General features: G+C 42.8%; 1 protein-coding gene across 3 annotated transcripts in view; it reads left to right on the top strand.

Moving 5' to 3' along the window:
- RARB (retinoic acid receptor beta) overlaps nucleotides 1-26,807 on the top strand; it is a 334,302-nt gene that overhangs the window by 291,934 nt on the left and 15,561 nt on the right. For all 3 annotated transcript variants that reach the window (XM_069860142.1, XM_069860144.1, XM_069860143.1), the window contains one exon: nucleotides 18,874-19,034. In XM_069860142.1, the coding sequence (XP_069716243.1) occupies nucleotides 18,874-19,034 (161 nt within the window). The remainder of the gene's footprint in view (nucleotides 1-18,873; nucleotides 19,035-26,807) is intronic.

Here is a 26,807-nt window from a genome sequence, read left to right as displayed (position 1 = left end):
AAGCTCATACAGAGATTGATTACATGTCCTCAGCTGGAAGTTACATTAAGACTTATTCACTAAGGTATAGCTACTGTGGTGAACTTTTCATCGCTCTCTGCTGTCTCTATGACAACATGGATCCCAGCAGAAGTTACCAGGGCTCGTGTGCTCTCTGCTGCCTTTGTCTGAGTCCATCAGTCCTAGTCCTCAGCAACTGTAAATGTGTCTTTCTTATGTTTTTGTTTAAAAAGGTGTTTTATTCAAGTTGTGACACTTCTAAAGTTATTATGCTAATCATTCATACTGCAGCACCTGACCGTGCTCTGAAGGAGATGTACTTTAAGAAAGGAAAAAGGGTCAATTAGATATTAGTGGACTTTCTGAACACCTCTTGATCTTCTCCTGAGAAAGAAATTCAGCTGAGAGGCACAGAGTCCTTGTACAAGTAGCTTTTCTTTCATTAGAGGGGAAACTTATAGATAACTAGAACCAGTGAAAAGTTTAGCGCCCATATAGTTAATTTCTGTTTACACCTGCAGAGAAGTATGTGTTACTGTTCAGTGCCCCCAGCAAAGTCTTCAGACTTGATTGAGCCCTTTCATATTTTATGGAAGCACGTTTCATCAGAGCCCACAGAGTAGCTAATGCCTATCTGTTGATGCTAGCAGCTCAGGTTTCTGCAATGGTCCAGTAATGTGTCACCTTCTCTGGATGTTCAGCTCTCCTGTGAGAACAGTAGCACTCTCACAGGCAGAACTTCCAATTTTTTCATTTCACACCTTTGGGGTTTTTAGGGATCATCACATGCCAGTAAGAGGCATTTGGGGCAGATCTCTCTTATAAAGCCACTTTTTAACATGGATCTGTGGTTTCTGTGGCCCTTTTCTGTTACTTCTTGTCCCTCACTTTGGTTTTGGGGCATCCGTGGGGGAATTATAGCTGTATTCCAGATTGTACATGTACAGACCTTTGCTCTACGCATTCATGTTACCGCTGCAGGTAGGCTTTGCCTCTTCTTGCCCTTAGCATCCCAACTGCTTTCATGGCATGCAAAATCCTGGATCATTTTCTGCCTTGTGCTGTGCTGGGCAATGCTGCTGTAAGAGCAGATGGGAAATTTGGTGGTAGCCTGTCCCTGCCCTGTCTGTGTGCTCTGAAGCACAGGGCTGAGGCCACGCTTGCTTGGTCATGCAGATATAACTGCTGAGACCCCAATCCCATGACCTCAAAAGCTTTGTTGCAGAGCTTCCATTCTTCCTTTATGCACTCAGTTCACTGCTTCGTATTCCTCATTCGGATCATTTTCCTTGTTCGGGGGCACAGGGCATCTTTGATGTATCTCTTTCTCCTAATTGCCATTGTGCTGTGAGGGTTGTGCTTTCTATACTGGTACCTTGTGGTTTCTCTGCTATCGTTTTTCTCCCTTTGAAAACTGTTTTTTATTTTGGAATGTTGAATCTGAGGGCTGGAGAAATGTCGATTTGATAAATATCAGTCTGGGAACAAGCAAATTGCCAGTGTCCTGAGCCTTGAAGCTAAACATGGCTTATTTGGTTGTCAGGCCAACCTGAACATGTTATCTACAGTAGCCGAGGTTCATGAGAAATGCAGTAAATTTTTCCCAAGAGTTCTGGGAAGTCTGAACTGCAGCAACCCGAATGTGCCTGAAGAACTCGGTATCAGAGGGGATGTGCATTTGGTCCTTCCCCTTAGAAGAAACATATCAGAACGTGCACATCTTCCTGATGCTTTATATCTGCAAACCTAGTTCTTTATCCTGGTGATCACTTTACTGTAGATGGTCTTGTATAGGATAGGTGCCTCTGTAGAAAGCAAAGAAACAAAGCTCATGCCGGCCTCAGTGGAAAGCAGCCTCTGTACTGATGGTGCGGAAGATAGAAAGCAGGCACTCAGCAACCAGTGAGCTCTCAAAGACGGTTTACGAAGATCACTACATAAGTAGATGAGGCCATGGATTTCCCTCTGCTGCTGTCAGGATTTTACAGCTTGCTTTCATCTGCTGTATGAATTGTTATAGCAGAGGGAGTTTTCCATTGCTGTGCCTGTGATAAGCCAGCTGACACGTTGCAGCCCCTCCTGCTGGGATGCTGGCCCTAGGACTGAGCTCTAAAAATAGCCTTGATTTGTTTTTAGTTTGACTGGGTATCACATGCTCGGTTTAAAATACATCAGAACAGTTAATCTCCAGTTCTTCAGCTCTTGCATGGAAAGCGTGAAGGATTTTTTTAAAGTTAGATGGCATACAAGCAGTAGAAATAACACCCTTTTCTATCCTAACTTAAATAACACTCTGCTGCTAATACTAAAAGAAAGAAGAAGAAGGATCGTAGGGCATTGGGATTTTTAATTTTCTTTGACCCAAAATGAACAGAAACAGGTTTTCTCGATCTCGCCTTGTTCTAGTACTTGTTTGCTTGCATGCCTTTGAAAGCTCTTTAATTTTTAAATCTAGGTCTTATGAAATGTCAATCAGACAACAGTTCTGAACCTGCCTTTAAAAAGTTGTAGCTTAAAGCCCTACAGGCTGTGCCTGGGGCTGATAATCATTTAATCAGCCACGGGATTGTTTTTCAGTGCCATGCATCCGTAACCAGTTGCTTATTGTCAATAGAAATTGATTTGGTAAGTAAATGTGAGGAAATCGTCTGACTTTTGGAGGCGTTTACTTGAATTTCAGAGTTAAAGCTGAGTGGAATTCTTCCTTTCCCCTGGCAAAAAGTGCAACAGAAAGCAAACATGCTTTTAGTTGGATTACAGGCATGGTTAGTCATCTGACAGACAGTTTTAATGGAGTCAAAAAGACATGCTGGGGAAACATGCTGACCTACTTTTCTTTTAACTTTTAAGCAAGTGAAATGTTAATTTAAAAACTCCCCATAAAGTTAGATTTTGCTGACGGAGCTGATTTTGTAATTAATTTATTTACGCTTCTGCTTGGGGTACGATAGATGGTTTTGGTAACTGAATTTCATCAGGTTGGTTTTGTTCCTGTTAGGAAACTGGGTTACTTCTCAGAAATCTATGTTCTTCCCGCTTTCCAGGACAAAGCAATCAGCTTCAGGTTAATGAATTATTTAAGTTCAATCCTCAGAGGGAGGACTTCACAAACCATTTGAAATGACAGACTAACAAAGCGTATTACATTTGTATCATTTTCAGCGCATTACATTTTTAAACGTTTTCCATCTTCAAACTTGTGGGAAGAAGGATTACTAGCAGATAGCATCGTGCATTCTGCATTTGGGATTGTTTTTTCCCATGTTAAGTAGGTTGATACTCCACCGTCAGTGTTTTCTTGGAGGCAGAACCCTTGCGTATTTAAACCTTAGAAACTCTTACCATGAAACACGAGAGCCTGAAAAGCAAACTTGAAATTAAATAGGAAAATGTAGCATTGAGGGTGGATTAAAGCATCACAAACAGAAATACTAAATTGAGTGATACTAGAAGATAAGGGAAAGCTTTTTAAAAATGCTGTGGGCATCACCACACTCTCTCCTCTAGCAGTGGGCATGTGTGCAATTCATCAAATGGCTCAGGGGTGCCAGGTTGCTCTCTCTCTGGCACAGAGATGTGCTTTACTCCCTTGGTAGCAACAGATAGTTTTGGTGAAGAGATCACTGCACGGTTGAAGGCACAGGAGAGGTCATCATTCCTTGACTCACTGGTCGATCTAGAGACACCGTTTTCACCTGCTCTGTCTCCTCCTGTTTCCATCATTAGCAGGTTTTCTGCTGTCAGTCAGCCCTGGTGCAGTGGGTGCTGCTGTAAATCCTTTGCCTCTTCCCATCTCTTCTGGGAAAAGGTTCTGCTATTCTTGCTTTTATTTTAACTCCAAACTAGTTGATTACACTTTGCGTTATGGAAGTAGTAACACAACGTAAGAGAGGCAGAAAAAATTGAAATTGCCAGGAATTACAGCATTTTACAGGGAATAGTATTACGTTTCAAAGAACCTACAAGTTGCATGTGCTCTTACGAAGCGTTGTACTTTTCGTTTCTTTCGTATGTTGTGCAATTTAGAGGATGTCCCAGTGGCAGAGTAAAGATGGAAGCTTATTTTTCATAATTGCAAAAATTATATATAATATGCTTATTTTGGCTAATGAATGAGAGTTTTTTCTGTATCTTAAGAAAACTGAAATTGGTATTGCACGGGTTTTAGCCATTTTGTAACTTAGAGGCATCAGCCTTGGAAGGCAAATCAGCAGTAAATGAATGTCCTTATGTGATGAGCTGCTGCACCTTACGTGTTCAGCATCCCTGACTGCACTGTGTCTGTGTGAGCTGTCTTACTGCTGTTTTTCTTGCTATAGCACTTCTTCTAGGTGACCCGTGACACTGTGTTTATTCTAGTGGAGAGACAAGGGGGAAGAACCACTCAAAAAGGTGTCACTTCTGAAAATTTATCAAGGTGGGATTTTTTCCAATACAGAAGAATTGTCAACACTGGAAGATGGAGCCATTAGATTTAGTGAAGCTTCGGTTGCTCTCTGACAATATTGGTCTGCTCTTATTGGGCAAGGAGCAAGCCAGACCTCTTGTGTTTCAAATTAGATGTGTTACGAAGATGAGTGTGGAAATCCAGAGCTCACTGTGTGTTTGGTCTCATAGTCATAATCTACAGTACCATGCTGACTGGTTATGCTGTTGAGTAGCTCAGGGATCAAATCCATATGGTCCAGATTCCTATAACAAGTGACATGGAGAACTGTTAGTACGTAAGAGCCTTTTGACAGCATTTTTCTGCAAGAAGAATGCTCGATTTGCTTTTTTTGTTTAATTTGGAAGAGAACCTCAATGCATTTTTTTTTCTTTTCGGATGTCTTTTCAGATGAACACTGCTACTAAATCAGAAAATCCAGAAAATAATTCTAAATTGTAAGAGTGTGAATAGTAATGAAAGAGAACAAACAGAAGCAAGAGGATAGTTGTTATTAAGAAACAGGAAACCCTCTTATGTTCAACCCTCTCCCATAGCTAGGGGAAAAGTACACAGGGAGAGAAGAGAGTAAGGAGAAATACTTTATGCCTTTAATTCTGCAGAAAACTGAAATCCTGCTTGTCCTAAAGAGTCAAAGCATTTTCTTGGCAACTTTTCCTGTTGTTTTCTAAGTAGTTACAGCTATATTCCATGTGTTTATTAGGAACATTTTTTCTACTAGAATTTAAGCATGGAAAGGTGTGAACTTACAGATACATCAGCTGCCTCCCACAGGGTATGCAGTAATTAAGCCCAATGAATATTGGGGTCTTCTTTCTTGGCTGGGGGGACAAGGTGGAAGATACCCTACAGTTAATAGGCCTTGCAGTAACGGAGGAGGAACATTTAAAAATATTCCCTCAAAACCGTGGTGTGAGAAGAATAAGGCAATTAAGAGGAATCACTAGATATCCTGTCTTAACAGTTTATTATATGTATTTTTAATGAGTATTTAATCTCTAATGCTGTGTGATGGATTAGAAAAGAGGGGGAGTTGGGCCTCTTTCTGTGCATACTTTTATATTTCCCCTTCATTGAACATTTTCTCTGGCCAAATTGTTTAACTTGAGCTGTTTGGAGGTGTTCCAGCACAACAGAGCTTCGCTGAAAAATAACACTGGGTTGAATCCCAAAATGCGGAGTTGTCAGCATTGTATTGTCTTCAGATTTGCCTGATCTCAGGATGAGTTATGAGGGAGGCCATGAAGGATCCTTGTCAGTTCATGTCCTCCACAATGTGTGTCCCAGGTCCTGGAAGACCTGCCTAGGTTGTGTCTGCTGCATGGCCTGTGACTCTGGGGCAGTCCTGTAGGTGATCAGGAACATGGAGGTTTCTTGATTCTTTTGGGTATAAAGCTCTGCTTTTGGAAATCTGAGTTTTCAGACAGTGCTTCCCATGGGGACTGTAGTCAACAAAATCCTGGGAACCTCATAAAAAGCCTTCTGTAGGTGCATCTTGCATCAGGCACTAGCCGTAGTCTTGGAGAAGATCATCCTAGCTGGAAGGTGTTATTGAAACTGCAGATGAGTTCAGGGCTCAACCCACCACTGTTGAAGGACACGAAAGATTTGTCATTGGCATATATGAGGATAAAATGGGGGTAAAACCCACTAGTAATGCCAGTTAACCCACTGCTGGGTTACCGTTTGTAATGTCACTGGGGGCCACCACCCTCCTTTAGTTAAGGACCAGCTGCGTGTTGAATTCGGACTTCTTGTCCAGGCCTTGGTTTCCCTTTCAGACGTCACCTCACGTCTAAGTTGCATCCTTTATAGAGAAGTCTGGGTAAACTAGGTCAGTTTATCCAAGTAGAAATTATTATTTTATTGAGTTAACTCTGTGATGTCCTGCTGCCTGTTTGCCTTCTCAAAATGAACTCCCTCGTGTGCAGTAAGTCTTGCGCTGAAGTTGCAGAGGCCTCAAGTAACCACTTTGATTTCAAACCAACAATAGAAAGGCTGCTTTTTTTAGTATCTTGCTGTTTCCTGGAAACAAGTGCCTGTCTGCTTTGCTCCTCATATGATCACTACATCAGGCTGGTCTGGTGTACTGTGAAAGCACTTAATGTAAAAAAGGTTATGTGCTGGCTTTACTGGGGATATTTAAAAGATCTTATGGAGAAATCAGGATTTGATGCTGCTTGACCCTGTCTGGCAGAATTAAGCCCTTTAAGCCAGTCCTGTAGTTACTAGCATGCCTTATTTTTTAAATAATCTGGTCCAATTACTCCTGCTGTTTCAGAACTTCAGTCCCAGACAAGAAAGTAATTTTTTTTTTTTTTTGAAATGAAAGAACTTCTTTGGCATTATACATGAAAGATAAAATATATCAAAATAGACAGTCTGATAATTAGGTGCAGGCTTGTGGAGTGATTCATGTCATAACGTGAGTGCTGAAACAGCTGAGGTTGCTGCAGGTGTGTTAAGGGAATTCAACCCCGTAATGCTGTGATGCTTCTGCCACTTCATAAAGCAGGAGTGCAGATGTCCGTAGAGCCTGCATTAATAGACAAAAAGCAGTATTTATGCATGTGAATTATGGATGGAGCAGTATTTATTAAACACACAAGCAACAGCCTTTGTCTCCTACGCACTTTTTTCTTTGAAGAGTCACGTTAAAGCCTGCTGCCATCCCAGGCTCAGAGATCCTGGGCATGAGCTGGGGCTTTGACTACAGTTGGTTAAGCCCTGCTGGGGCTCAGCACCGAGTTATGCCAAGCACAGACAGAAAAGGATGTCTTGCCTGATGAAAAACTTGGGAGGCAGAAGCATTTCAAGTGCCTCAGCTTGCTGATGTAGTGTTTCAGGGTGGGCAGGGAGACGCTAAAGCTGAAAGTGAGTAATCTTGTTTACCTGTGTCAGCAGCCAGTTTCAGCAGGGCTTTTACAGTAATCTGGTGACGTTGCCAGTCTGGCAGTCCCGGAGCCTGCTGGCTGGCTCAGCTTGGTCTTACTGAAATTCTGTGGTGGAAAGAAAATGAAGTCCCCTGACCTCAATCCTTTCTTTCTCCTTAGGTTACAGTTTGTGAAAGAAGTACCCCACCCCAACAACAAATTTGTAGATTGTTTATTCTAATTGCTCAGCATTTGGCAAGGGAGAGGAAGTAAACAAGGTAGTGAGGTGCAATAGTATTGTTTGAGCATGGTGTTTTACCATTTGATGAAACCTTTCTTTCAGTGTTAAGGCAAAACTGTTTTAATGACAGGCAGTGTTAATTAAAAAATCTGACCCAGCTGCAGACCAAGCCCACCAGCAGGTGCAGATGCATGCCCACCAGCTGTGTTGGACCACACATCCATGTGAGGCTTAAACAGTAAAGTTTTTGGCTGATCTTCTGGTGCTTTGAGGTCCACCTGGTTAAGTAACACAGTTCTTCCTATCTTTTACTCCCAGACTGGCTTTTCTGGTGGAGCAGGTCATTAGGTGGCAGCTCCAGCCAGCTGGGAGGGAAGCCTGGGTGAGGAGGCTGAACAGGGTTGTGGAGCCACACACTCTGTGTTCCCCCTGCCCAGCAGTGCTGGAAAGAACCTCTTGATCTTAATTTTAATTATTCTTTTTTTAGTAGGATGATTATCAACAAGCCTTTGTCCTTAGGAAGGAATTTGAGCAAGTTCATCATAGTGTGTTTTCCACTTTAGCTTCAGAGGAATAGGTAAATAGTAGCTGAGCTATTTCTTTGCTTTTATTATCCCTTGCCTAGTGGGAGGCCAGGGCTGCAAGCTGCTAAGGCTGTAACGCAGGCTAACGCTGCGATTCAAGACTACGGCTCCTTTTCTTAAAATGCGCTGGGAACAACTGTTCCTCCGCCTTCATGAGCTCAATTTACGGTTGCGGGAGGCAATGTGTTCTTTGTGCTTGACGAAGTACACCGTGCATGCAAGCCTCTTCATATGGGTTGTCAGTTGGCAGCTCTCTCGCTAGATGCACCTTTACACAATTGCATAAGGCACCAGGAGGTACAAATGTGAAATTTAGCCTTGGGGGCAAAACAAAGAAATGAAACTTAGGTATGAATGCGGTGTTATCCATCTGCGGATAGAGACATTAGATCTGATCTCCTACTACGCTACTGTAGCTTTACACTAATAGGACTCTTGCTGCAATTGGTGGAGTAGCACCACTGCAAGACAAAAACATCAGTGGTGATAAGTTGGGGGTTTTATTTTTGATTCTGGTAAATAATGTGGGATTGAACTCTGTTTGGGCAAAGCCAGGAGCATTCACTGCATGAAACCAGCCATAATGAAAGGAAGAAATTAAGGTGGTGTGCCATCTTGGTATTCATAGAATGGTTTAGGTCAAAAAGGACCTTAAAGATCATCCAGTTTCTATCCCTGTGCCATGGACAGGGACACCTTCTACATCAGGTTGATCAAAGCCTCATCCAACCTGGCCTTGAACACCTCCAGGGATGGGGCATCCACAACATCTCTGGGCAACCTGTTCTACTGCCTCCCCCTCTCACAGTAAAAAATTTCTTCCTAATATGTAATGCAAATCTCCCCTCTTTCAGCTTAAAACTGTTCCCCCTTGTCCTGTCACTGCACTCCCTGATAAAGAGCCCCTCCCTAGCTTTCCTGTAGCCCCTTTAAATACTGGGAGGCTGCTATAAGGACTCCCTGGAACCTTTTCTTCTCTAGGCTGAGCAACCCCAACTCTCTCAGCCTGTCCTTATAGGGGAGGAGCTCCATCTGTTGGATCATCTTTGTGGCCTTCTGCTTTTCCTTCTAGGGAGCTGTTGCTCTGGGAACCAAGTGGCCACGTGTGAGCAAAGGGAAGGGGTCTTCCAGCTCACCTCCTTTTTTTTTCTTCCCTGACAGAATTGTAGTCTTTCCATTTGCTGTCCTCTGAATTCTGTTGTATCAGATGTAACCAGAGAGCCTAAATTTGTCCCATAGCTGAGACTCTTTCATTACATTGAATGAAAGTGCTTATTATTGAAAGTTGTTCTGCTGGAGGACTCATTAATGACATTGTCTGGAAAGAGGTTGCAATTTGTCATGGTAGGTGGCTTTCCATTTAGGTAAAAAGTAAGTCATGTTCTCCTCTGTGCTAAATAGCTGCAGCAGGCTAAGGTGTACAAAGTGCTACAGCCAGGCCCAGTAGCGGACAGGAACAGAGCAGTGTCTGGTCTTAGTTTACAGCTGTGCACTTGCCTAGCCTTCAGCGGTCCTGGATAATGCCCAACAAATTGAATTGATGCCTTTGGATAACCCCAGCTTCTCCTGGTCACAAGGCATCGTACTACCATGACTGTCTCCTAAGAGAAATTAATGTAATATCTGTAGATGAGTAGACTGATTTACCTTTTGGTGACCCTAGAAGGAAAGGTCAGATTCAGGATATTTTTACGTGTAATCAGTTATCCATAAAGAGTTAGTGTACCAGGCTTCAGGATTACAGCTCAAAAGGGCAGTTGCTTTGAGAAGGTAGCTCAAAAGGGCACTTGAACAGCTGAAATCGGATGAGACAGATTTAATGGCCTCTTAGTGACTTCTAACCGAAAGTTCAGAGTTTGAAATTAAGGGATTTTTCTTTACCCAGCCTGTGGTAAACCAAATGCACTATAGCTTAGTAGAAAATTAATTTCAGGCTGACTGTTTAGAAGTGTTTTTCAGCTGCTGTATATGCACTTGGTCACTTCAGCTGTAGGGAAGAGAAAGCATTGTGTTTGTGGTCTGGGATATTTTTAGCTCATGTGTTAGGACACTGCAATTCCAGAAAAGCCGTCCTCCCATTCCCCAGAGTATGTCGGTTTAACCAGCTGTATGCAGAATTTTATCTAGACTGCCACAGAGGTTACTAGTAAATCCACTGGGATTTTGGCAGCCAAAAGAATAGAGAGTAAGCGCAATACTTCATTTCCCTGAGGGTTTTGGTTTCTTGGGAATTCTGCTGTAGGCTGGCACTGGACAGTGGGTTACCCACAAAAAACCTGTTGAGTTTGGGAAACCTTGCAAGGTGGAGTGATTGAGTCCCAAAGCTCGTTTCTGTACTGGCCAGGGAAAGGGATGACTGGCAGTGTCCTCTGAGCAAAACCCTGTTGCAGGTGGCATGGTAGTTCTTAATAAAAATTGTATTACTTACGTTTAGACTAAGGAAGTGATCGATTTCATGCAGAATACACAGAGGGACACAGGGCAAGGCATGAGCGAGGAGGGAGTGACAGATGTGTAGATTAACTCAACAGCAGCACAGGATACATGGAGACATTGTGGGACCTGCCTGTGAAGATGCTGCGTCCCACAGATGGGAATTTCTGGCTATATTAAGTAACTTGAAGTGATGTCTATGTGAAATACAGATGGAAACATATCATGAGTATGATACTACTCATGAGTAGTCAGTGGGTATGGCTAGGCTATTTCCATTACGGATATGTTTATGGGCCTTCATGGGAAATATTAGTGATTTATTCCGCCTACAATTGTTAATGCTAACAACCTACAGAAGCTCTTTAAGCATCAGCTTCTAAGAGTATGTGGGTTATCCCATTTCACACTTACAATTAGCTGTTGATATTAAAGCACTTTGAAAATGGAAATCGCAGGGCAAATACTATTTAAACAGTTTATCATTAAATGTATAATAACATCTCTCTGCTTGCTTCGATTGCAGCATGTAGGGAGAGGGTAAGGGAGACCAAGGAGCCTGTGTTTGTTTCAGCCTCTGGTGTGTGCAGAGTCTGTGCTCTGTAGGTCCTGGCTCTGGCTCAGCGGCTCCTCTTGCTGTCTCTGCTGCCTGCCCACACCTGCATGCTGCAAAACGCGTTTTTATGCAGTTTTGTTTCAGTTGTTTGTTGTCTTTCTGGTTTTGCAACTTCTTAATTTCTCATTTGTTGTTGGGACCTGTTTTGGTTTTTTTGGGGGGGAGGGTCGTTTGTATTTCTTGAGTCCTTATTTTTATTCTTTGGGCAGTTGTTATTGTGTTTGGGATGTTCTGCAGAACTTCAGCCAGTTCTGAAATACTATAGTCAGTACCAAAGTAGGCATTGGCAGTGTATTCGTAGGCCTGGGAGAATTTTATGGGCTTTTGGGAATTTTCTAGCTTTATAGAGCCTTCTGCAACATTCAAGCCAAACTTACCTTTAGAACCATTTTTTTTTTTTAAGTTTGGCAGTGGTTTCAGGTATAGATATCCAAAGTACAATAGCTATTGTTTCACTTGCTGGATGTTTTAGTATCAAAAAAGAAACAATTTGTTTTAATCTTTAATGATAGTGAAGTAAAATAATCAATAATATAAAATAAATTTTAAAAATAATCTAAAGCTAAACCTTTCAGCTGTCTTCAAGGAGTATTTTTCTCAGCCGGTTCTTCTGCATTAGCTTTCCAGTTTTGGTCCCACATCTGAGTTCAGTTAGTATTGTTTTTCTTCAGGGTACTAGAAACCCCTTTTGTGCTTATTCCATCTACTAATATTTCAGGGATGTGACAATAGCAAGTGCCAAATTTCATGTAAAAAATAAAATTTTCAGGCTGATGGAATCCTTGAAACCACAGATCAACTTTCAGGCCAGTTAAATAAAGCTGTAGAGCATCCATTTGTATCATTCATTCATATAATGAAACCTGTTCTTATAACTCAGTTCTTGATATATTAACCCTGCAGTTATCCTCATACATAAAAGGGAGATGTGTTGCTTTCGTTGCTTATAATAGGATATAACCATATAAATCCCTTGTGCATGAATGGAAAAATAGAGGCCCTTAGGCTATAGGTATCAAAGGTCTCCCCGATACTTACAATAGCCTAATAAGGTTATTTTGGAGGCACAGGTAATTACTCACGGACTCCCTATAGCCAGTGATTCATTGCTTACTACTGAAACATTTTTAAATGAATTATGTTTTAAACAATCAAATCCTTGGCCTTCTTTTTTATGGGAGGGAGAAAAGAGAACTGGAGGGACACAAAATTCCACCATTTTCTGTGTTAAAATCCACTGCATGCTAGTTAAAATGTCCCCGGTATTTCAATCAATTTAAATGTATGATCATGCTTCTTGCTGGTTTGATTCCATGATTCCAGTGTGTATTTCTGAATTTCACATTTTGATGAAAATATTATTGTTGTCATTAATTTGATATTTAGAAAAGATTGTGGATACAAGAGCTCAGTGCAATGAATAAAACAGTTGGAGTTAACTGTCCTCAGGGATAGAATCAATCACTGTTGTAGAAGAGGGTGACATTTAAAAAAGAAACTCAGAAGAAAATGTCATGCTTAAAAAATTAGATTTAATCACACTGTCTCCTGATTGATTCTTATTGCACTCAGATGGATACACTGATTGATTATCAGCCTTACAAATGTTTAGTACCTTTCTCACTTCTCTAATAATCAGAATAATCTAATTTTCAATGTCATTTAAGTTACCATATTCAAGGCTGTAATAGATCATATTTCTAATAAAACATAGCAATTATGTAATGAATAATACAAAGCTGCAAGGCAGAGTTCAGATTCGCCTTCATCAAAAAAATAATACTACTAGTGGCTGTAAGAGCCAGAGTACGTGAAGGCAGCCTATAGGACGATGTCCTCTGCATTTGTGGTGTTTTCCCCTGCTCTTGAACTGAGGCTCCTGGAACGTTGGGCAAGGCGCGTTTGCCATAGCTGTACATTATTTCTCAATAGGAAACCAGGGGCGGGCTTGAATTCTGGAGCAGATATGCTCACTCTGTGCCTGGGGAAAAATGATGGCGTGCCAGGTGCTTATAAAATTTCTCCATGATTATTTCTCTGTGCTCCCTGTTAATTTTGATACATGTCTGTAGAGAGATAGTATCTGACTCAGTTTGAGATGTTTTCTTGTGGCGATGGTAGCTGACAGCTGACATAGTTGATTCCTCTGAATCAGCCGCAAAATATGCAGCTTTCGCTGTGTTTCAGTTTTGTACTTGAAGACCCTTACATGACTGTGTGCTTGTTATTGGCTTTGTCCAGTAGAAATGAGAGTTTTGTGTTTGAAACGTGCTTTGCCTCCAATCGTTTTCCATATGTCAAAGCTCAGTTTTGGCATGGGAATTTGTTTTAAGATAGTTTCCTGTTCTTTTTAAAGACTGAGCAGTTTTGCCTAAAAGAAAACGTTATTTCATCTGGAAATCACAGCCTAGGAAAACCAATCTATTTATAACTACCTGGTGTGCTGCACATTTTAATGCTATGTTTGGCTTGCAATTATATTGCTGTTAAAACATGAACAGGAGTCTTACCGTTCTGAATTGATGGCATGTCAATTTGTCAAGCGTGATTTTGTTGCTTTCAAGATGGTTATTTTCTCCCTTTTCTTACACTGCAGAAAGGAAAACCAACCTCCTTGAGGTGCCTCGTCTCTGTGCCTGGTTCCACCAGCTCCTGGGCACAGGAGCAGCGTGTGATGTGCAGCTGGGTGCTGGCTTTGTCTGTGTGGTCGGAGAGTCTGGTGCAGCAGCAACCAGGGTACTTTGTCTCCCTTGGTTTGAGGTTTTCCAAGGTTATTGTTGTGAAAGGACATCCTTATGGACTGCCGTTTGTTACTTACGAGCATATTTTATTGAAGGGTGATGGGGAGAAGAGTGATGCATTCTATGAGTGGGACATATATCCTGATGGATCAGACTTGACAGTGGCAATATGTGAGTGTTTTGCTTATTTGACTGAAATTGTCCACAGCTGCTAGCTTCTGCCAGAAATAGAAATTTTTAGCAGCTGCCACTGGAATTGGAGAAGTCAGAGTGTAGAGGAGCTGTGCGAGACTTGTGGGTGTCCACCCTAGCAAGCAGCTTGGTGCTTCTGGAAGCCCTGGGAGCAGTGCTGAGCATCAACCCCACCACCCGCATCCAGTGCCATTGCTGCCCCTGATGTCAGGCAGCTCAGATGGCCTAGAGTTCAGCAAGGGATAAATTGCTTCCCGAGATGGAGGAGAGCAGGCGGGAGAGCGAGCCTCTGCCTGGAGGGAAGAGTTGGCAGAGTAGTCCTGCCTCAGCTCACCTCCCATTTCTCTTCTCATCAGCATTTGCAAACAAAAGAAGTCTTTTTGAAAGCCTGCCTTGCACCAAGCACTGTGCAATTACTGACTTGCTCTGTGTGTTTCATGGTGCTTTTAAGATTTGTTGGCTTAAGGTGTAACTTCCAAAATATTTAGGGACAAGAGAAGTGTGGTTTTACAGGAATGCAAACTAACTGGAAACACTAGTAGTTGTTGCTACAAGAACAAAACCAGTTAACTAGTACACAGAGCTCTTCAAAGGTCACGGGCATCTCTGAGAGGCAAAACTGCAATGATAGCATTTCAAGTCTTGAATTTATAGCTGATTAATCATCATAATATATGAAAGGTGCTGTCTTCTGGGCATCTGGGAAAGCACAGGTTATGCAAGTAATTGGGAAAAATGCGTTGTGAGCTGCAGGTTCTCATCCCCTGGACATATTTGTGTCACCTTGGACAAAGGGGAGTACGAACACTGGCTATTCCATAGTTTTGCCTGGTTACCTGTAGACTGCCTGAATCTCTTGGGCTGGATCCCAGACTCTTCTTAGGCCAAGTCGTGACTAAGTCTGGTGGACCTGAGGGGCTTGTGTTTAAGACTGGATGATTCCCAGCATTACAACATGGCTTGAAATGATCCCACTCAAGCTGGAGAATTTCTGCATGGTTGCTAAATGTGAGCCCTGGGGTCCTCCGAGAGAAGCCAGTCGTGCCTTGCCTGTGCTTAGTTTCATCTACAGCAGACCCTGCTTTTCTTGAAAAAGGCATCTTTCCCTCCTGCAGCTTTCATGCCCTGCCCATTACTTCAAACACAAGACAGAAAATTAATCCAAGGCTAAGGAAAGCAGCGGCAAACCTGCGGTAAGAAAAGCGTGGCAGGGGCAGGTAGGGGATGGGACACAAGAGGTCATGTTCAGCCCCTTCTTCCATCAGGTAGCAGGGTAAGCGTTTGAGGGTAGGGGCTGATCCTTGAAGCTAAGGCAACAGAAAGTGCTTTTGCTGGCTTATGAACCCTGCTGCAGCTGCCTGGAGGTTTCTGGGTGTGGAACTGCAAGTCCTGGCTTGTGTGTTGAGGGGACAGGGAAGCTGTCACAGGAAGATGGATTGGAGCAGACATGCTCAGGCGTGGGCGTGCATCGCTAAGCCGTCCAAGCAACGTTGAGACCTGGCTTTGTCACATATTAAGATACACCTTTTTTCAGTCTCTTTCTTCACACCACCACCTCGTTTGTTTTCTTGTTTTTTTTAACTTCCAGTATTTCTCACAGGGCAAGAGAGCTTCCATGCTGTCCCCTGTTGGGAGCTCCTAAATAATGCATCCATTAAGTCAGAATTTAGTGCACAGATAATGAAATTCATAACCTGAGTTTTCTACACAGATTCATGACTGGCATATCATCATTAAAAGGCAGTGGAATTGCATCAAGGATTGATGCGATCATATGCATGTAAAGATCAAGATACAAAAAGGTGTGATTTATGTAATATAAGCATAAGCTGTAATCCAAAACCCTTCCCACGTGTGTTGTGACAGCTCCTCTTTCCAGAGCAGTGATGGCTTTTAAATTTACTGGGTAAATGTGTGTGTTTATATGTTTTTATTTAACTCTCTTAAACATAGGTTTGTCTTAATCTTTTTCTCTCTTTTTTTTCGTATTGAATTATAGTAGTAGTTGAGTCTGCATATTAGTTCAGTGTTATTGAAATATTTTTGGGTACTGAAATATTTTTGGACCATGGATGTTATATGTCAGCATTTTATTTTGTTATCTTACAGGGAATATAGAAACACTGCTGTGTCTGATGCAGCCTTGCAAAGACAAATGTAGGAAGTATAAAAAGTATACATAACGCAGGAAGATGAATGTTATTCAGGTTTTATTGTTATTACAAAGTCTGTCAGAGTTCTAGAAAAAAGGTAAAGGTGAACAAAAACTGTTCTTAGTTTTCAGGACATGCAAGTTCTCCCTTTCCTACCCTTTAGTAATTTGCACCTGAAAATAAAGAGGATAGAGCTAGGCCAGTTTAGTGATGTAGACTGACCAGGTGCTGTTTCTCTGGTGGCCTTGGGAGAGGAAGGGACCTCAGGTACATCTGCAGAGGGAGCTGTGCAGGGGTAGCATGGGAGCAGTGCTGCGGTTGCTGCCAGAGTTATCTCCTGGTCTCTTGGAGCTCTTGGCAGCTGCTCCAAAGCCTGGCCTAAATAACTTGTTTGTCTTCCACAGGAGTTCAAAGCTATTGAGATAAGTAGTTGCTGAGGCCACCTGTTAGGCAAATTTGTCAATCAGCTTGTAGAGCTATAAGTAAATGGGGCCTTATTACAAAAGGTTACTGCTCTTTGCAGTTGTGTGGGAGTTTACATAATTTTCTAAGGAGCTCTTTTACCTCCCAAGTACAGCAGCGATTAGGGTTTACTTCTGGAGTACGGTGGTGGTTTGGAGCACTTAAGATGTTTGTGTCAGTCCTGAATGTTTTTTCAATGCAAGAGATCGTGCACTCTGTCCTGGGGTCCAGTGAACAAACCAGGATGTTGGCTTCTGGAGAATACTTGTAAAAGGAAGGAGGGGCAGGATTCAACTCCCCCCTGCCTCAAATTTGTCTACACTGTTAGCAATGAGTTGTCACAAGAAGATGCCTTCTCTTTCTGCCTTTCCTGGCCACCTCTGAGTCTCTGTTAGTCCAGACACCAGAATTGATGGTGCTCGAGGTTAGGCTTTAATCTAGTGTGTTGCTCAGCTTCCCAGCCCCGATCCAGCAAAACATATAATTGACTTTGGTGCAGGTCTGTTCGCACAGTTAAAGTCAAGTTCATCATTATGGTATCTGCTGGATTGGGGTCAGAGTTCGCTCAGTTGCGAAGTCAAGCCTTTAGTAAGAAAAACACAGCCGTTCATTGCACAGAGTACGAGCCTAATGTCCTCATAAAGGACCAGTGTTCACTGCACTTACCCCTGGTTTTCCATTACACAGATTATGTTACTTCTGTGGATACCTCTCACTCTGCTGCTTTCCCACCCCACCATTTTCCCGTGTCACTCTTAATGTTCTCTCAAAAAGGACACATCCTCAGCAGACGCTGTAGGTGAGAATGTATCAAAAGCTCCTCTTTCTCCTGAAACATTCACGTTTGTCTGCTCTTTGTGGTGGAGGAAGCAACCGCAGAAGATACAGCGCCATGGAGATGGGCCTGGGGAACTCGCGGGGGGAAAGAGGTTGCTCTGGGATTCTACGTTTTGCTGTGCATCCCTCTCTATGGCACAGATAGCTGTGCCTTCTGCATTGGGACAGTACAAATGAGAATTGGAAGATCGTTGGCCATCCAAAATCCCCAGTGTTCCTCATCTGTGCCCAGCCCACCAGCCACACCCTCAGAGTTTAAGGCCCTGGTTTAAGTATCATGAGGTTTTGAACACTGGTGAATGTTGGGATTCGTTTTTATTTGTCTAGCAGCATTAGACTGTGGGGTGTTTAATATTGACATGGAGTCTTTGGGGAAAGGGATTGATTTTGTTTGGCTTTGTTGTAAAGCCTTAAGCATCTGGTTACACTTAAGACCTTAGCTTTAGCTAACAGCAAGCCTCTTGATAAAATTCACAAGTACTGGCAATACTGTGGACATAGACTTATCTTCTGGGCATGTTTTGTAAAATTAAGCTGTTTTCATTAAAAGAACAAAGAGTAGCATGGTGATGGAGCAGCTGTCATATTTTATTACAAAACACAAATATGTGGGAAATCAATTACAGCACGAGTGCTGCACAATGCCTATTTCCAGTAATCCCCCACGGCCGGGGGAAGGTAGAAGGCTGATCTGAGTGCAGGAGCAGATGGCAAGCAACTTTAGATAGCTTCACTGCCATTTTTACTCTTTCAAGTGTTTGTGCTTTTCTCCTTTGATCTTCAGATCTTGAATCTAATGTTTTTCATCTTCTTTCATTTACTGTTTTCAAATTTAACTTTCCCTTTAAATAACTTTTACTTGGTGAAGTTTCTATTAGTATGGGTTTTGTTATCTTCCATACTGAGAAATTTAAAGAGAGAGACAATTGCTGTGTTTCTGTAGTGTTGTTCACATCCAATAAAATACTGACTGCACCACTTCAGAGGACTGTGCCATTCATCATGCACAACTGTAATGCTACAATGAAAATTCTCACCTCACAAAGTTCCTAACGCACATAAAGTAAATGTGGAGTTGCAATAGACTTTCTTGGAAAATAGATACTATGGGAATGTGATGGCATGTCCACAACAAGCGCCTGTGGAGGTTTGGTTTTGTCATTATCAGATTAATCTCCACTTAAAATAAACTATGCTTGAAATTAAAGCATTTTGTAGTGTTTTGAAGCAGAGCAGCAAGAGCCAGGATGATCTGAATAACCACGTGTGATCTGTGTCTCTCCTTTTTCTACAGCTGTCAGAAATGATAGGAACAAAAAGAAGAAGGAACCTTCAAAGCAGGAGTCCACAGAAAATTATGAAATGACAGCAGAGTTGGATGATCTCACTGAGAAGATCCGAAAAGCTCACCAGGAAACCTTCCCCTCACTCTGCCAGCTGGGAAAATACACTACGGTAAGAATGGTTTGTGACACACATGTTCCAGATATGCTTGGATGACGTCAGTTTTGCGTTGGAGGCTTCAGACGTTTTAGATGCAAAAGTAGATGCAGTCCTTGCACTTCCTTAGCCTCAGAAAGCACAAGTACATGCTGGAGAAGAGAAATTGCACTTAACTCTAAACGTTGCTTAGTGGTATTGCGAGAGGCTGCCTGAAGGATTAACCCAGCCAAGAGACAAGTTTGAGGTCCGTGAGTCAATTACATGCACTCATTCATGAGAAATTTGTTGGCTTCCAAAGACATGATCTCTGCTCATGCATCAGCAGATTACAATTTTGCAGGTGTAGAGAGTTCTTAAATGCTGGGGACAGTCCCAAAGCTACCAAGGTCAAGGAAAATATGAAATGTCCATATAGACCGGTTTCCAATATGTTCATTGGCGGTTTATTCCTCTTCCAGTCCCCCAAAATACCACAAAGCGGCAAACACTTCTGCTGCTTTTAGAACTGAAAAAAAAGGTCTCCCCATCAAGAGGTTCAGTACTGTAGGAATTTCTCCAGAGGGATGACTCAGGGAAATAAATTTTTTCTATACACATTTAAGTTGCTAAATACAAGGAAAGCCTGTGATATTTATTTCTCATGGAGAGCAAATTCAATGTGAAGTTTGCAAATGCAGTAAGAAAAGAGATGCTTAGAAATAGCTACTGGGTAATGTTTAGAGTCCTGTCAGTAGAGGAATGACTTTACTGGGTCTGGTCTTGCCATCGGTTGTAGCCGCACTGGCTGTTTCACCAGGATGTGCAGAAGGTCCTGAAGTGCACTCTGGCTGCTGTGGCTGGGAGTTCAAGAGTGGCACGACTGGGGCAAGTACCTCTACAGTAATTGTCCTTTGCAGTTCCCCAACTGGAGAGCTGGGACCAAGCCCTAAAGTCCAGGTGAAATACCTCTGTCACTGGATTGCTCTCTGTTTTGAGTAAATCCTCTGCTGGGGAAACAAACATTACATTTCTTAAAGAGTGATCTAGGCAAATCCCTGTGTGGCATCAGTAGTCACTGTTTAAGAGAGCTGGGTGCTGTTGTATGGTATATTTGTCTATTGACAAAGTACAAAGTTCAAATTTGTTCAATCTAGATGTAAGACTGCGTACTTAAGGGCAAAAAAAGCAAGCATACATGGTGTGATGTTAGAAAAAAAGCATGTTTTTCATGTTGCTGAAGGTTATTTTCGCAAACATTTTTCACATTTAATTTTGAGACCCACGTAAACTGATCGGTGCTGCAGAAGGTGCCTGTCCTCAGCACAGTTCTATGGTGCCGTCCCTGCTTGGGGGAGCTGTAGTCACAGCAGTCAGCGTAGGCATGCTGGTAAGTATTGCAAGGGGAGAACCCCAGGGACTAGCGCAGCACGCAAGGCTGGAAGCTCATGAGCAGCCAGCTGGTGATATAACCAAAGGCAAAGATGGAAATGGTGGGATCTGTGGTGTGTCTTTTCAAGGAATTTCTTGGGTTAATGCCCTCTGCCCCTCCCCTCAGCATGTGTGATTACATCTTTGTCTTACAGTGAATAAAATCTTCCAAATAGGCTCTCACTTCTTTAAACGTGAGATTGCTGCTGAATGAGTGTGAAAAATATCTTCCTAGTTCAAAGCCAGTGAGTTTATGCCTTACAGAAGAGGTGATCGTATGTCCACAGCTGGGATGCGTAGCCAGGCTGGTATGCGTGCCAGAGTTTATTGCTCACAGACTGCCTTGCGAATGGCCTGCCTACCCCAGAATAATCTATGGGTATATACCTCCCAACATCGGTACTCGTTTTTATGTTACTTCTGAGTTAGAAGAGTGCATCGCAGCTGTTGTGATGGTGCTTCGTACTGGTAATTGCCAAAGGTCCTAGAGGGTTGAAAGATAAACCTGGACACCTATATGCTTGCATTATGTATTGGATGCTTAAGTATCATTAATATTTTAGCTCTTGAAATGATAGAAGTGGATGAAATTGGAGAGGGTTTTGTTGTGTATCGTACCCACCACTGATGCCTTCATCCTTGGGTTCCTGCTGGCCCTCATGGTGAGTTTACATCCCTGTCGGAATTTCAGACCCCTCACTGAGAGCATGTGGATCAAAGCAATGAACAGATTAATCTGGTCTGTCTGTGGGTCTGAAATAACCATGACCTGACCACACTCTCTCTGAGGCTGGATATTGGTCATTAATATACCAGGTCAGATTGGACAACTTTGGGAAAGAGATTTCTTAGAATCATAGAATCATAGAATAACCAGGTTGGATCCCACTGGATTATTGAGTCCAACCATTCCTATCAAACACTAAACCATGACCCTTAGCACCTCGTCCACCTGTGCCTTAAACACCTCCAGGGAAGGTGAATCAACCACCTCCCTGGGCAGCCTGTTCCAGTGCCCAATTACCCTTTCTGTGAAAAATTTTTTCCTAATGTCCAGCCTAAACCTCCCCTGATGGAGCTTGAGGCCATTCCCTCTTGTCCTGTCCCCTGTCACTTGGGAGAAGAGGCCAGCACCCTCCTCTCTACAACCTCCTTTCAGGTAGTTGTAGAGAGCAATGAGGTCTCCCCTCAGCCTCCTCTTCTCCAGGCTAAACAACCCCAGCTCTCTCAGCCGCTCCTCGTAAGACTCGTTCTCCAGCCCCCTCACCAGCTTTGTTGCTCTTTTCTGGACTCGCTCCAGAGCCTCAACATCCTTCTTGTGGTGAGGGGCCCAGAACTGAACACAGGATTTGAGGAGCGGTCTCACCAGTGCCGAGTACAGAGGGAGAAGAACCTCCCTGGACCTGCTGGTCACGCCGTTTCTGATCCAAGCCAAGATGCCATTGGCCTTCTTGGCCACCTGGGCACGCTGCTGGCTCATGTTCAGTCGGCTGTCAACCAACACCCCCAGGTCCCTCTCCTCCAGGCAGCTTTCTAGACAGACTTCTCCTAGTCTGTAGCGCTGCACAGGGTTGTTGTGCCCCAAGTGCAGGACCCGGCCTTTGGCCTTGTTAAACCTCATGCCATTGGACTCAGCCCAGCGGTCCAGCCTGTTCAGATCCCTTTGGAGCCTCCCTACCCTCCAGCAGATCGACACTTCCACCCAGCTTAGTGTCGTCCACAAACTTGCTCAGGGTGCACTCGATGCCTTCATCCAGGTCATTGATAAAGACATTGAACAGGGCTGGACCCAGCACTGAGCCCTGGGGAACCCCACTTGTCACTGGCCTCCAGCTGGATTTTGCACCATTTCCCACCACTCTGGGCCCGGCCATCCAACCATTTTTCCACCCAGGAGAGTGTGCGCCTGTCCAGGCCAGAGGCTGACAGTTTCTCAAGCAGAATGCTGTGTTGGTCTGTTGGAAGTCCGCAGTGGTTAGCTGCGTGTGGCTGAAATCCCTACTGCTTTGTCATGGTTTGGTACTGTCCACATTGCAATAACAGAATTATACTGAAACAGTTATTTTTGGCTTACCTTGAATCTTTGAGGGGTAATCTTGAATCTTTGAGACTGATACAGCTTCCTTCAACAGCTGTGTCAAAAGTAGTAGTGGCGGTGCTAAGTATTAGCTGTTTTCATGCTGCACGCTCATGGTCTCTCTGTGAAATGCTGAGTATATCAATCTCAACTGTGTAGCTACGGTCTGGCAGCCACTCCAGCTCTTGAGGTAGGAATTTGGTGTTAAGAGCCCATTTTTATGAACACTGTCCCTGCCCAGCTGTGGAAGGGACAGAGCACCACTGGGGCTGCAGCAAGGGTCATCGCTATCTCCAGCTGCCTGTCAGCCCAGGAGCTGGGAAAAAGCCTTTCTACAGTGGCAGGGGAACCAGGAGGATCTAGGAGATTGAAGTTGTTTGTGCTGGTCAGAGAAGCCACAGCTTCAGTGCTTGGAAAACACCACCAGCTGCTGATCAAACATTTGAAATACAGACTAGAAGTGAAAAAAAAAAAGAGCATAGAGACCTTTTTCTAAATGCTGAGAGAGCTAGAAGCCTACACCACTCTACTTTACTTGATAGTAACAAGCTAGTACATGTACAAGATTGCCACCAGTCCTGCTTTTATGTCCAGTTCTGCAGACTAGCAGTCACAAAGCATGGTGCACTCGTACTACAGAGCATGTAGGTTGCTTTTGTAACCTCAGAATTTCTTATTTAATTCTTTAAGCGAGAGGTGAGAAATAAGTGTGTTCAGTCGATGTGGATTCACTTGAATTTCATGAGCTTTTCACTTTTGTACTGATAGAGATGGTGGGCAGAAGAAACTGTTCAGCAAGCATGGTCCCTGTGTGCCTTCAATTATGTGATCACTCAGACTGGTTTAAAACATGGTTTTGTTGCTAAAAAGAGCAAACAATTTTAAGAATAAGTGAGGAGATTAAAAAAGACTTTGCAGAGATACAGTCATAAAAAAACTCTGTTCAGATATTTGGCTTCTGTATCTTGCTGTTCTTGTTCTTGTGCACTGCAGCCTGCATTTCCTAGAGGGAAAGGTAACATGGTAATTTCCCCCCCCGTTTTGTATTTATGCCTGTTCAAAAACGTTTTGGAGAAGCATTTTCAATTATGTTTTTTATATCCATCTGCTCTTTAAAAAGAAAAAACGTTCCTATCTGTAATAATTACCATACTTTGCATAGTTAATAAAAGTCTACTCCAAATAATGAGGGAATAGCACTCGTATTAAATACCCTGGGTCATTTGACTTAACAGTTGTATTCAGTGGGTAGTGGCAAGTATAGTTCTGCCAATGATGAGAATCAGCAAGCTGTTTAAAGGTAATGGATTTCAAAAGTCCATCATAAATAGATCTGTTTTATTACTGTCATCCAGGTAAGAGAGAGTGCCTCAGTAATTTCTCTGGAGATGCCATACTTTATAGTATAATTGAGTGTAACTATACTGCTTGTCTCCCGAGACTGGTATTATTTGTAAGTCTACAGCTGTGTTACATCCAGCCTCGTGATAAAGGAACGATAAAAAAGAAAATAATTTTGACTCTGCGGACACTTGCTGTGGGTTCTCCCGGCTTGCTGGAAGCAGAGGGGTTTTGCGTTTTGGTGGCATTTTGTCCTTTCTAAGTGCTGGCCTTAGAAGTTACACGGCTATTGTTCTGTGCCACCACAGAGGAATATTTGTATGTCTCTCTATCTATATGCCCTGATGCTGGGACTGAGCAGAGGTGTGTGCTGTGGTCCTCAGTGAACTTGCCAGAGCTGGAGTGCATCGCTGCTTTTACTAAAGAGGCATAGCAAGTGCTCCTGATTAGGGCAGAGTGCCCCTGTGAGCCTTGTTTCCTTTGTAAAGTGGATTTTAAAGACAGTAGGGATTCTGCTACTGTGTATGTTTCTGCGAGTATCTCATCCCATGTCGTTAATGTGGAGATAGAGCAGCCTGCAATGAAAAAACAAAAATGATGGAAAAAATGGGATCAATTTATGTGGCAAAAATGGCTGTTTAATTGGATTTCATAGCAAGGTTGGGCTTTTCCACTGATAAAGATGCCACTAGGGTGTATTACAGCATTGTTCCACCATATGTGCACTGGTGCAAAGGCCTGAAAAGCATGCAAGGCTGCCCCTGGAAAAGACACCCAAAAAACCTGCTTCAGTAAAATATTCAGGAAAAGTCATAGCGTCTGCATGTTTTTCACAGCATGGTTAGAGGAGATCCCCAGGCAAATTTAATCAGTTTCTAACATGCATTTTATTAACCTCGTGTTTTATTGTTCAACCTATATATTGATATTGAGTCAGTTTTGGTTTTACATATTCAGAAATGCTGCTAAAAATCAAGCTATTTTCTGCGATGCTTGCAACTACGTTCATTACCAAATAAAATGTTAGAAGTCTTGTCATTTGTAGCAACTCAAAGGTAATGTGTAAACCACATTAGCTGAGGAATCTGACACCCGATGTAATAAAACACCCAGTTATTTTGTATTTTATTAACTGTCCCTTCTCTTCAGTTTGCATAATAGTGAGTTATATTTACATTTGTTAAGATGGCCATGCATTACTCTTAATAGAAGACATGTCAAACTTCCCGTTGCTGGTACTGCAGCATGATAAAGTAATCTCATATGATACTGATGAAGATTTCGTTCACACTTGCTGGTTTCATGCGACGTCTTTTTTTCCAGATGGATACCCTATTGTAAAATGATTTCCTGCTTTAGGCTCTGCTTTGTGTAGCCCTCTGCTATGCCATCTTTCTATGAACTGGATAAACTGCCTATTAAATTTAATTACAGCCTGAATGACTGCACATCTTGATCTTATTTTTTCTCCAATGTACTGTATTTCACCAAGGTCCTTGAGGATGAAATAGAATAAATCTGAAGGATGCATACTCCAGTAGCTGAGAGAAATATTTCAAAGGGCATTACAATGACTGTTAACCCCTTAGTTTTGAACCATTTTGAGGGCAATTCTTTACATTTAGGATTATAAAGACATTTTCACATAACTTTTCTTCTGTCACTTAAAAAGCAAGAAAACAAACAAACAAAAAAAATAGAAGTAGTTCACAGAATAAAAATTCAAATAGAAATGATGAAGTTAATTTCTTATCCCTTAAAAAGAGGGGAACGGGCAGGAGCACATATGTACCTTCAAACTGTTCAGAATGGCTAGCATTTACCTTTTGCAGTGATAGCCTAATGTAAGTATTACTGGCTCAATCTCCACTCTGTTGCAAGTGAGGGTGAATGTCGGGCTGTTGATGTGTGCTTGGGACCTGTCAAGACTTCCCCTACTAGGACTGATGGCAGTTGTGGCATCTGCTAAGGCTGCCCGAGGAGGGTATGACAGAGCATCACAGCTTAGCTGAGCTCACCCCACCTCCTCTCATCAGCCTCTTCAGGCCCTGTGTCCTTCCCGTGAACCGAAGGAAGCTGATGGCTTCGAAGGTTTTGAAGGAGGTGGATGTCCTCACTCACCATCAGCGATGTTGGTGGCGGGGTTGTTAGAGCAGTTTCCTCCAAGAATGCACAGTCTGTGTAAATTGAGTGCTTTTCGATGGCTATTAATCTGCTGTGTCTGTTAGATTCCTGTGTTGAGACTCCTCTCATTTAACTTTAATTTTAAAGTTAATTTAACATCTTAACTTCAACCGGCTAAGACTAAAGCAGTTAATCACAGCAGCTTCCTCTGCAGCTGGCGAGAAAGCCACCGTCTGAGCAGATTTTCCCTTACCTGCCTTATGCTGGAGTGGATGGGTCTTTATTTGGAGATGCCTCTCTCTTGGTTAGTCAACAAGCTCAGACGAGACACGGAAGAGGGAAACTCTGCCTTTGGTTTTCTGTGGTTGTAGTTCAGCAGCTTTTGCAGATTCATTATGAACGTGTTTTCACAGGTTAAATTCCTCTTGCAATGAAGAGGAGATCGCCCAGATGCTGAAGGCAGCTGCAACACACACTAAACTTGGTGGCTCATGAAATAGTGGGAGGGGGGACCATCACGCTGGCTGCATCCCAAACAGCTTTGGATCAAATGCCAGCAAAATGGGAACATGCTGCACGTTAAGGCAGGAGGAGAGGAGCTTCTGGTGTTCAGAGCTCTTCTGTAACCTGTTTCTTATCACCCTACAGAAATTGTGGGTGGATTGGAAATGACTCACCAGGTTTTCCCATGACACCATCTTTTGTTGGGCTAGCATCAGATAGATCACAGCAGATTTTTAGTCAGCCTGTTCTTGGCTTGCACGTTCAGCTTTTTCAAGGGTAAGGTGGTCATTCTGAATGCATGCAAAACAGGAGTTTAATCACAGCAATACAAA

Source organism: Phaenicophaeus curvirostris, chromosome 6, assembly GCF_032191515.1.
Source record: "Phaenicophaeus curvirostris isolate KB17595 chromosome 6, BPBGC_Pcur_1.0, whole genome shotgun sequence".
NCBI lineage: Eukaryota > Metazoa > Chordata > Aves > Cuculiformes > Cuculidae > Phaenicophaeus > Phaenicophaeus curvirostris.
Note: the sequence above shows the minus strand (reverse complement) of the source record. Positions and strands in the feature narration are given on the sequence as shown.